This window comes from Saccopteryx leptura, chromosome 1 (assembly GCF_036850995.1).
Source record: "Saccopteryx leptura isolate mSacLep1 chromosome 1, mSacLep1_pri_phased_curated, whole genome shotgun sequence".
Classification (NCBI taxonomy): Eukaryota; Metazoa; Chordata; class Mammalia; order Chiroptera; family Emballonuridae; genus Saccopteryx; species Saccopteryx leptura.
Genome location: NC_089503.1, coordinates 199,315,354 through 199,327,685, shown reverse-complemented (window position 1 = coordinate 199,327,685; position 12,332 = coordinate 199,315,354). Strand labels below are relative to the sequence as shown.

Below are 12,332 nucleotides of genomic sequence, written 5' to 3'. Positions count from 1 at the left end.
TAAATTCTGATTAGAATGTCAAGAAAAAGGTCAGGGAAATAAATAGCACTGTTTCCACAAAACAGTGAAAAGATGACACTCTGTGGGTATAAGTGAATATTGCATGTGACTCAGTAAAAATAAAAGTAAAAAACTGTCTCACTGATACAAGCTCAGAGGGAACATGTTCTGTAGTTTTATTAATTTTTAAAACATGATTGTTTCTTTTGATTTTAATAAGTCTCAGATTAGGAATTCTGAATTGGTGTGTATGAAAGCACCCTCGTTCAGCTTTGCTCTTGTCCGCTGTCCCGTCTTTTTCATCCTGATGCCTGGCTCCCGACAGGCAGCGCAGTAGAGTGCGTGCACAAGAGAGCAGAGCCCTAAGCTCTGCCGCCTGGGTTCAAACTCCACCTGGCCACTCGATAGCTACACTGGCCACTGGATAGCTACAGGACAAGTGACTCCACTCGGTCCTCCGTTTCCTACTCCATAAAGGTGGACAATACCAATGCCTGCCTCTAGGGGGCTGCTCTGAGAATTCCATGAGTGACTACACAGAAGCATGGAAAAGTGTCCGGCATATACAAAACGATCAACAGCTGTGAGCTGTTCTTATTGTCGTTGCTCTTTTTTACCACCGTAACCTTCATCAATACAACAACTACTACTGATTGCCCATGCCCTAAAAGTAGGTGTTCCACAAAAGTCTGAATGCATAAGAGCTGGCTTTCAGAGAAAAGGGAGGAAGGGATCTGTAGCGACTGCCCGAATTCATGGTTTCAATGAGGAATGACATAATGGGCAGTACACAGTCTAGTCCACAGACACAGTAAACATTAGAGCAAGTGGGGGTGCTTAGAAGGACATAGATCAATCACAGAGGGTAGAAAGGAACTCAGGGAGCTATTTCTTTATTGCTTAACTTCCCAGGAGCAGGGGAACAGCTGAACACTGCAGTTAACTGCAACAAAGAAACCAGGGCAAGTCTGTGGCATGGAAGTTAGTGGGCAGTGGAGCAAAGCTACCCTGCTTCAGGGCGGCCAGAGGGCTGTATTTGGAGGTGGGGGTAAAGACAGGTTTGGGGAAACCCAACGTACTAACAGGCCTCGTGAACAGACAATGCATCCAACGGCACGTACCCTCAGGGAGAACCTAGTGCTACATGTGACTGGAACGAAGTCCGTGAATGGCAAGGAGAAGTCGATATTCAGCGTTTCCCCACAGGCTGCCAGATACACTACAGAAAAAGGAAAAAATGGTAATTTACTCTCTACTTCAACAGAGTTTTACATAAAATTGCCTTAAATACACACGTAAACAAAATTATAGACCATACGATTAGTCCACCACAAACTCCATAATACTTCTGAGAATCTTACAAAATTAGGGAAAAAAGAGCAATTCCAGCACCTATTACAACTATAAAATCAATGCCAATTTGTTGGTATTTGTCTTACGAACAGAACACTTACCCTGATTTTTAACAAGTTCTTACCATTTTCCTGCTGTTTTGTGGAGCAGTCGATCCAGTTGTGCTGATTAGCAGCCCAGATCATTTCAAACTGATGAAACATGATTTTAAAATTCCATGTATACGGAACGAATGAAAAAATGTCTGGAGCACTATCACTAGACCAGTCTTGAATTAAATCTAAAATCATCGGCATAGGAGACAAATGAAAATTAACTGAAATTCAGAAAACAAAATGGAAAGATTCTAACACCAGTCAAAAAGGAATTTTTCATTTATAACTTACCTTTTATACTAAAATATTAAAAGGTGATTAAGATATAGTTAAATGATTTAACAGCAGCCAGATGTTCACTGACTAATCACAGTTCCAAATAAGAAAAAATGTATGCACTTCATAAATTATTTTTTAAAGAAACCTTAGAAAATTAAAGAGAAAACAGCACCTGATATTTTGCCCAAAACACACATCTCTGAGGATACATTTCTTTCTAGTTTTTTTCTGTGTAGATTTTTACACCATCCTCTATATTCCTACCAGAAATTATGCTTGACTATATATTTCATTGGACCCTCTCCTGTATATTTCTTTCTACCTCTCTCTCTCCCCTATCTTTTTTGAGGGTTGGAGGAGGGTACAGCTTAATTACTGGCAATAAGACGATGGCATCTCATTTAATTTTCTTAATTACAATAGGGTTGACCATTTATTCATGTTATTTTATTCATTAAACAAATACCCAAATACCCAGAGTGCCTATTGTGTGTCAAACTCTGTTCTAGATGTGAGTGAACAAAACACAGATGTGGCCTTTTAAGAATTTACAGTCAATCATATTTGCCGACTGCTGATTTGTATGGTTCCATTGTAGCTCTCCCCCCCACCCCCGAAACTGAGAAGCAGGGAGACAGAGAGACAGAGAGACAGAGAGACAGACTCCCGCATGCGCCTGACTAGGGTCCACCCAGCATGCCCACCAGGGGGCAGTGCTCGGCCCCTCTGGGTGTTGCTCCGCTGCAACCAGAGCCATTCTAGCACTTGAGGCGGAGGCCATGGAGCTGTCCTCAGTGCCTGGGCCAACTTTGCTCCAATGGAGCCTTGGCTGCAGGAGGGAAAGAGAGAGACAGAGAGGAAGGAGAGAGGGAAGATGGGCACTTCTCCTGTGTGCCCTGACCGGAAATTGAACCTGGGACTTCCACATGCCGAGCCGACACTCTACCACTGAGCCAGCTGGCCAGGGCCCCATTGTAGCTTTTTAAAACTATGTTCCTATACCTTGTGTGCTAATCCTTTGGTTATCTTAATTTTTTTTCTACCTCATCATATAAAAGGTCTTTTCAGAGAATGTCAGCCCTGGGCCATCACAATGGTGTCCTTGCCTTGTCCTTCTGGTATTCCCACCATTTATACCCACTGCTCAATCCCAGCAGTGAGGTCTCTCCATGGCCAGTCCCCTGTGTGAGGCACTCAGCAGGGTCATCTCTACACCCACAGGCCCTGGCACAGTGCTGTACGTACAGAATCAGAAGTGTGCATTGAGAGAGAGGAACTGGTGGAAGCAGGACGGTCAGAGCATGGGCGTTGGCACCAGACAGTCCTGGTGTACACTCTGGCTTTCTCACTTTATTAGCTATTGAATCTTGAACAAATGTCTTAAATGCTATGGGTTTTTTCTTTTACAAAATGGGGCCAACTTCACAGACTTATTGTGACTGGGATGGCACGTGTGATGTTTTAGCACAGTGACCTCCACAGGGGAGGCACTCCACAATGGGTTTCTTGTTATGAAAAATATTCTAATGAAAATAATAGTTAAAAATAAATATTTAAAGTCATTTTCTTTAAGTGTCAATGGAAATTTATACTGAAAAATATTAAATTCAATAATGAAATCAGAAGTCAAATTCATCTTATATAATATCATATGAACCCATTTAAAATTTAGCTTCAATGTATAGAAGCTTGTGCAAGATATTTTACTAAGGGGAATTTCTAATAATACTTGAATATCAAGTTATAATCACTTAAATTAAAATTAATAAGATGCAGAGTTTTATTATGTCAACAATATGAGGCAGATGGCTATTAACCTGATCCGTGAATGAGAAAGAAGTCCACTCATCAATTTTACTTTAAATATATTTTTACTCATTTAACAAGCAATCACAGTGGTTCATCAGGCCTTAGAATATCTATACATAATTCTCCACGCCATCTACCCTAACTGACCAGACTCCAGCCCTACTTTCTAACTGTATTCTTTAGCACAATGGCTAGCACTTGAGAAATGCCCAAAAGCCATCTCTGGAACTACCCAGCTCCACGATACAAATTCATCATTCACCAAGCCAATCTTCTCACTTTTCTCTCTCATAAAGATTTCTGAATGGGCACTTTTACTCAAACTATTCATCCTATCTAAAATAAATACCCTTTTTGGTATCCTCTCTGCTGAAGGAAAACTCTTAACCATCTTTAACAACATCATCATCATACTTTAGAGAGAGCACAGGGTCTATAGTCAAATAATTGTTCTTAAATGTCTTTTCCAATGACGAGGGATGGAGGGAGGGGTGGAAGGAGGAAGGGATGGAAGGAGGGAGGGACAAGAGGACAGGGGGAGAATAGGGCAATGGGGGGATAGGGTGATGAGGGATAGGGCGATGGGGGGTCAGGCGGATAGGACTGGGGGATGCGACAGGGGGGAGGAGGATGGGGGATTGGAGGGATGGGGGGATGGAGAGATGGGAGGATGGAGAGACGGGAGATGGAGGGATAACTGCAGCAATCAGTCAAGCAACATTAGGTGCTCTGGGAGAGTCACTGACCCTAGCAACTCAGACCAACTCTGTTTGTCTAAACTTGTCACAGGACATCTCAATAAATGCTACCTGTTTTTATACAGTAATATTTATGTTACTAGAAACAAAGACCACATGTTCCCATACTCATAAAATATGTGTAGCTATCATAATATGCTGCAAGAAATGAAGGAATGTTTCTGACTAATGACAACATCAACTAAACTATCCAGGCCAGTGGAAAGGAGAAGGTAAGAGCTCCCAACATAAACATATCTGACTATCTGAATAGACTGTTTGTGGATTATAATAATTAAAACAAAATCATAAAGAGAAAAACACAAATTCTCCTTCTCCACCACACTCCCCTCTAGACCGAATCAAAGCACCAGCCTAAGCTGGGTTCTTTTCTTTCCTCGCAGCTCAATTTTCTATTCATAATTTCCATTTTTGGGTAAGAAGAGAGCACAAAATATCCATATTTAAATTTTTCCTTTAATATTCTTAGCCCAAAAGTTGTGAAAATAAGAAAAGTCTGAATTGTGTCATCAAATCCCCATGTTGAATCTAAAACCAAACTTGCTAAACGGAAAGCAGTTCAGTGTGACGAATCCACTGCACTTGTGTTTATTAGAACATCACCTGTGAAGAAGTTCTTCTGTGCAAAGATGAAGTGGTAGGTGGCTTTATACACCTCCAGCTCACACTGCCACGCCTGGGGCATGTTCCACACTCGAGGGTAGCTGGCATTGATGTGGAACTGGAAACCAATGTCAAGTCAACATGTTAGAGCTTAAAACGTGTGAACAGCAGTAGAAATAAACCCTCACACACCGGTGAGTAATTGATACTTATTTTCCCACTGAGTGGGACAGAAGGTCCCTTCGAGATTTTAATATTGCTGTGGCTCAAAGCCAGTACCCATGGTTAAGTCCGGTTCCTTGAAACACTAAGCCATGACATGGTCGGAAAACTTGAGGAACAATCAGGTTAACATTTTCAATACTGCATTTGAGCTAAACTCACAGAGTAACAGCCAACACCCTTCACTCTCTGCATGCACACCCAGTCAGCGAGGGTTTCGGGCTCAGAGGGTGCAGAACGGCGCGTACTTATGCACAGGTCTGGTCCAGGGCCTGATGGGACCCTTCTGACAGCACGGTCATCACAGGTCTGTATTTCACCTGCAAAGCTGGACACATCTGCAAACGCAGGAGCTGCCTGACCAGGACTAGCATTCTGCACAGCTGTATTTATCAACAATAGTTCAGGAATCACTAAAATGCTGACTAGGCCGGATGAATAAATATTTATGGTGTTCAATGTGGTCAATTTAGGGACCTATTTTGGTCAACTGCAAAATGTTCCTCTTAATCTACATATATATTATGTGTAAACAACTTGTTTAAGAAAGCAATTAAAGACCCATTGGTATCATATTATAAGAAAGAATACTCTCTAAATACCAGCCACTCCACAAAGAGGCTTTTATTGTTGTTGTTACTGTTGATGCTAACAAAAAATAATCATATCTTCCTGATTACTGAGTCCCAATTTGAAATTTTGGTCATGAGCATTTGTAATAAGAGCAATCCAGGGTATCAAGATTGTGTTCCTTTTACCTTATACATCAAGTAAAAAACCTGGAGAAAGAATCCAATGGGGCCAGAAAACATAGTAAAAAAAAAAAGGTCTTAGTTACCACATTGGAGAGAGTTAGCCCAGCCATATGAAGTTTTAAAACTACTGTTCACATTTGAAAGGCCAAAGCCGCACATCTGACTGCCGCTGTTCAGCCCGCACACTCGGAGCAACGCGGCAGCGACGCCCGCGAGTCCCTGGGACAGGAAACCTACTCCTCCACCCACCAGAGGGCCGAGAGCCCCTGGTGGTGCCTGAACAAGGGACGGACCATCCAGTGGCTTCCTGGTCATCTGTATTTTATGCACCTATGCATATCATCACATACTCCCAACTTACCGCCAACATTTCTGCTTCTAAAAGGGTCCGGTACTGCATGCTGGTGGTGGCATCAACATGTAAGAGTTGTCCTTTAATTGCCGGGGTGTAACCTAATAAGTTGAGAACATGAAAATTAAGAACATATATCTATACTTAATTTATATAAAATTTTAAAATTTAGACTGGAAACAACTCCCACCACCACCCCAAAAAAGAACTCCCTGAAGAATGATGATCAGTCACCATTTCAATACAGTCCAAAGATGGGGAGGGGCCCACTCCCTAACATGCGACCTTTCTCTCTGCACGCCTCTGAAGGAGGAAAAGCTCTGTCGTGACCCCACAGTCTGGTGCAAAGCGACAAGTCTGTTCTCTAATGACAGTCTGAACTACTGAGAACAGCTCTCATGTTCTCTCTTCTCACACTGACTCAAGCGGACACATTTTCATCATTTCCAACCAGTCCTTGTGCACTGCCAGTTTCTGCACAGCAGCTCTTCCTTACACAGTGACTGTGACACCAAACCACGCAGTCCTTTCTGAACAAGAGCGCCCAAGTTCAGAGGATTCCACTTCCTTCCTGGCGGTCTGCCCGTCTAGGAGCACTGACGCTATAGTCAGATTACTACTTTACCAGGCGTTCGGCTCTGGGCAGTATTTTTCAAACACCTGAATCTCTGAAAAAGCGTTTTATATGTATTTGAGTTCTCTTTAGTTCCTGTCTCAGACCTAAGCCCACTGCCCCTCACACAGTCACCTTACAAGCCCCTCACCTGCACCAGGACCTGGCTGGGCTCTCCGTGGGCCCTTCGCTAACCCAGAGGCACAGCCAGCATGCTTGGCACTGCCCACCACTCCTAACCGGAGGGCTCAAGACCCCAGCCCTAAGGTGACCCGCCCCATGCACCAGGAGCTGTGTGACTTTGCTGTACGGATCCAATGGCCCATGTGGAGCGCCAGCGTAAACCGCAGCCGTACTGCCCCAGCTGCGGGCCCCGCCCTGCCTTTCCCCAGGATGGACTGTAACTGAGGCTGTCCCCACCGGGTTTCTTCCAGCTCACTGCCCTGATCAGCCATCCTAGAGAATCGGCTGCAACTCTTTTCAGGATCACGTCTTTAAAACCAGCTAAAACAAGGTTTCATTCTTCAGTCGAGTGCCCCAGGGCTCCAGGGCAAGACCCCCTCTGCCAACGCGGTCCCTGCATCAGGTGAGTCTCTGAGCAGGCCGACCGGCCACTTCTGTTCCATGCAAGTGAAGGAAGCAGTCCTCTCTGTCTGCTCTCTTCCCATACAGTCAGCACAGTAAGTGACAGGAACAGGAACAGAGGGCCAGGAATGCTACAAAAATGACTCTCTCCTGAGCAACAGCAACACTGCTGCTTAGTGACTTAAAAATACGAGTAAGTTGTTATTCTCTGCATGCTCAAGGAAGTGAATAAATAAAGCAGAATTTCATATTAATTGCTCTCAATTACAAATGTAATATAGGACGAGGAGCAGGAAAATGAAGACGGCTATGTAATATTTTGGTCAATTTTCAACCCAAAGTATTTAAACATGCTGTTGATTAACTTGCTGAAGAATCCAAATTTCAAATGCATAAGGAATTAGATTATTTCAGCTGAGATGAAACTATAGCTATTATATTTGAAATCTGGAACTTCTCCTTTCTTACAGTTATGCTGGTCACCGTATCAGTTTACCCCTTGACTACAATCTTCTACTCTAACCTCAAACGAAGCCTATCGGTCACTCAGTCAACGACTGCCATGTACCACCAGCCAGGTACTGGGCCCCACATCCAGAATACACAGCGAGAAAAAGACGTGGCACCTGCTCTCACGGAGAAACAGGAAAAACACGCTAAAGCAAGTTATGCTCACTCTGACAAGAGAGATACAGGGTTTAATGAGAACACGGAATGATAAAAGCCGACCTGATTTTAAAAAATGTTCCCCTCCTTAGGGGCACAAACAATTTAATTATGTAATATTTACTCTCGATAATAAAAAGCTGGAAAAGCCCCATGAATTCATTTTAGTTCACAGGAATTAACAAACTATCGCTCATCTGTCATTTCCCTGCTGAGTGCTGGGAGCAGACAGGGTCCTCGGGGCTTGCTTACCGCTCTCCTCCACCGTCATGGGGATGTTAATCTCCAGATAGGAGCCAGCGCCCACATTGACGTGCACAGCGTTGGTCTCCTACCAAAAGGAGAAAGGGATTCACATAAAATGCTCCTTGTCATTACTCCCCCATCTTTACCTTTCAGTTATGACCACAAACAAAATGTAACCATCAGTGATGTTAAATAGTTATGGAAAGTTCCTAAGACCAAAAATTCAAATTTATTCCTAAAACACATAAGAACAATTTGGGCCGATATAAAGGAGAACATGAACCAGACTATGGTATAGATGTTTTTATTATTATCAGTTAACTCCCTTCTACTGCTTGGCACCTAACGAAAGTAACAAAATTGTATTTACAACTACTGGGGTGGCAGGAAGCTCACAGGTCTAGTCACCAGAAAAATGCCCTGAAAAATAATATTCAAATTCTAACCATCACTTTCTCTATGTTATTTCCATAATTACCCTATTTTTGGTAAACAGCAAGTCGATTGTGGCATCTGCAATGATGTTCATTCGCAGTTCAAAGGCAAGGATCTGTCTGGGTCTTCCTGGTTGTGCAATTTCAGAAACTTTCAGAACTTGGTAATCGGGTGGGAAGAAGAACTTCCATAAACAATCTCTATATTAGAAGGCAGAAAAATAATGATGTGTTATTCCAACAGAATGACCTCTGATAAGGGACCAAAATCAGTATTTTAACTTTATATTATCACTGCTATCTTATTTAACAAACAGACAAAATAGAAAAAAAATTAAGTCACAAACACCTACTATAATTTCCTCTCAGTAAGACCAAAGACAGTTTTCTACCATGGTGGAGCTGAGCTAACTTGAAGCCACATCTATTTACGTAAAAATTTAGATGTGTCCTCATCTGTACTGGTAAAAGTCCTCTCTTTGTTTAAAATTCTTCCTCCCCTGGCTGACTCTTACTAATGGTTCAAAACTCAACTCACATGTTCCCTCTACCAAAAAGCCTCCCCCAATTCTTTTCTCCTTTAATCTCTAATATGATTTCTGAACCTTTTACGGGCTTAATTGTACCCCCTAAATATTCTTATGCTGAAGTGCTAACCTCAAAATTTGGCCATATTTAAAGACTGAGTCTTTACAGAGGTAATTCAGTTAGAATGAGGGGGTTTGGGCAGGCCCTAATCTAATATGACCAGTGTTCTTCTAAGAAGAGGAAATTTGGACAGAGACCCACAAGATACACCAACGGGAAAACAGACCATGGGAAGGCGCAGGGAAAAGACAACGATCTTCAAGCCAAGGTGAGAGGCGTCAGACACACCCTTCTCTCTGGCCTTGGAAGGAACCAGCCTGGCCAACACCTTAATCTAAGAATTCTAACCTCCAGACTGTGAGAAATTTCTGTTGTTTAAGCTGCACAGTCTGTGGTACTTTGTTGTGAAAGCCTTAGCAAACCAATTCAGTACCTTTCTAAGTTTTTCAAGAGTTTTTACTTACCTCTATTATAGGATGCAATAAAATTCTTTTGTTTTTTTTCTTCCTCCACTAAAACAAAACTATGTCTTTTCTCTTTGAATCAGCATAGACCCAATAATCGTTGGCATATTTGTTGATTAAACACCAAAGGAAAAATGAACCAATAAATGTGCTGTTCATTCACTATTTTTCTAATCAATTAATTCCTCCTTGGCAGTGAACCTGCGGAAGTCAATTTCTCTACAAATAAGTTATTATTTGGATTAAAATGTCTAGGAATATCTTAACCTTCTGTAATAAAAGAGCTTAGAAAAATATTAAGCTAGTTTTTTTTTGTTTTGTTTTTTTGTTTTTTTTTGTATTTTTCTGAAGCTGGAAACGGGGAGAGACAGTCAGACAAACTCCCGCATGCGCCCGACTGGGATCCATCTGGCACGCCCACCAGGGGGCGACGCTCTGCCCACCAGGGGGCGATGCTCTACCCCTCCAGGCCATCGCTCTGTTGCGACCAGAGCCACTCTAGCACCTGGGGCAGAGGCCAAGGAGCCATCCTCAGCGCCCGGGCCATCTTTGCTCCAATGGAGCCTCGGCTGCGGGAGGGGAAGAGAGAGACAGAGAGGAAGGAGAGGGAGAGGGGTGGAGAAGCAGATGGGCGCCTCTCCTGTGTGCCCTGGCCGGGAATCGAACCCGGGGCTTCTGCACGCCAGGCTGACGCTCTACCACTCTACCACTGAGCCAACCGGCCAGGGCTTAAGCTAGTTTTAATAAAAATTATAGTGTTAGCTCAATATATCTGAAAGATTTATCAGAAATGTAATTTACTCACATACCTCTGCCTGTCGGCCCATGGCCCATAGTTAAAATCAGTTCCTTTGCCACAAACTATGTCCAGCCCCCAACACGGAGGTAGATCTTGTAGCTTGCAATCCTCACTGCTCATTTCCCCTTCAGTATTTTCTTCTTCTGTTTCTTCTGGAACAAGCCCTACATCACAGAATATAGGAAGTTACTTAAAGTAACCATTAAAATGATTCCTTATATTTTTTAATTTCTTTTTAAATTATTTTTTTAATTGAATTGGTTGGGGTGACACTGGATAACACAAGTTTCAGGGGCCCTGATTGTACAACACTTCTCTATACACTGTATTGTGTGTTCTTTAGATCAGCAGTTCTAAACATTTTTTGATCTCAGGAATACCTTACACTCTTAAAAATTATTAGGAACCCAAAGTGGGTATTTTTGTATTATCTCTATCAATATTTATTATATTCAAAATTTAAATTGGGCAATTTCAAACATCTTTATTTTAAAATAACAAACACATTATACGTTGACATAATAAAATGTTTAATTATGTAATTACTGTAAGTTCTCACAGCCGCTCTGCATTATGTCTGCTGCGCACAGATTTGAAGAAAACCAGGCCTCATACAAACAGGTGGATAGAAAAGAAAGGAGTATTTTAATAGCTTGTTCTGCTAAATCTGGATAGTCTTCATTAGACCAAAATTCAACAAGCAGTAGTTTCTTAAAGTTTAGTTACTAGGTGGAATCTGAAACTGTATCACTGAACTTTCCATACCCTGCCACATTAAAATTTGCTACCTCTCTTGCACTCTAAATAAATCTTTTACTCATAGCATGACTTGGTAACATCATGCATGGGTCATTTGGAAAACGTGTTAACTAAGACATGCGTATTTTTTCAAATATTAATATATTTCATTATTAAACATTTTAAAAATTTCATTTGTTAATATCACTGGTGGCCTCATCAGAAAAATCACCAAACTCACAGTTGCAGACCCCAATTTTCCAAAATACTAATTTTCACAGGGACTCAAAGCCACAGTTCGGCCCTGGGCACTCTTTCAAGTAAAACTCTTGTCCCACGAGAAAAGCCCACAGTACAGCAAGGCACTGAATCACGCATATGCTCCCCTAACACACATGCACCCTCGGACACAGCACAAGTGCCTGGGGATCTGCCCTTTTACCACACTGAATATTAAAAAGTTTACTAAGGGCCAGGATTAGATCAAAATAATTTTTTCTGCTTAAACAAAGTGATGCTGGCATCTGTTTCACTGTGACGTGTGGCAGTGACAGCCAGGGATTCCCCCTATAGTTTATAACCACTGCCTGCATTTGTGCTAAAGCACCACCGATTCACCCACTGCTGGTTTGACACCATCAGTACATAATCAACATCGGGGAAAAGGGCAAACAGCATCCTAGTTTCATTTTTAAAATACTATGACTTCATAACCCCCCTGAAAGGTATAAAAAGATCAAAAATTTTAAAAAGGGAGGGGCTAGGAATCTAATGGTTAATTACTTTTATAAAATTGGAACCATCCAAGAAGCACTGTAGCTGGATCTTAACCCTGAAACTGTAGGCCTCAAGTCTAACACGCTGATTCTTTTCCTAAGCTAACATGAATTACCTTCAACCATCACCATGTTCTCAAAGGTTTTTCACTCATGGTCATTTGCATTCACAATTTTTGAGGTATAGTTGATAGAAT

General features: G+C 42.0%; 1 protein-coding gene across 9 annotated transcripts in view; it reads right to left on the bottom strand.

The window, feature by feature from the left end:
* Nucleotides 1-12,332, bottom strand: part of BLTP1 (bridge-like lipid transfer protein family member 1) — a 148,449-nt gene that overhangs the window by 109,439 nt on the left and 26,678 nt on the right. For all 9 annotated transcript variants that reach the window (XM_066384658.1, XM_066384701.1, XM_066384710.1 and 6 more), the window contains exons 11-17: nt 10,632-10,785; nt 8,815-8,971; nt 8,343-8,421; nt 6,236-6,327; nt 4,898-5,015; nt 1,478-1,633; nt 1,122-1,219 (exon numbers count right to left, since the gene is read on the bottom strand). In XM_066384658.1, the coding sequence (XP_066240755.1) occupies nt 1,122-1,219; nt 1,478-1,633; nt 4,898-5,015; nt 6,236-6,327; nt 8,343-8,421; nt 8,815-8,971; nt 10,632-10,785 (854 nt within the window). The remainder of the gene's footprint in view (nt 1-1,121; nt 1,220-1,477; nt 1,634-4,897; nt 5,016-6,235; nt 6,328-8,342; nt 8,422-8,814; nt 8,972-10,631; nt 10,786-12,332) is intronic.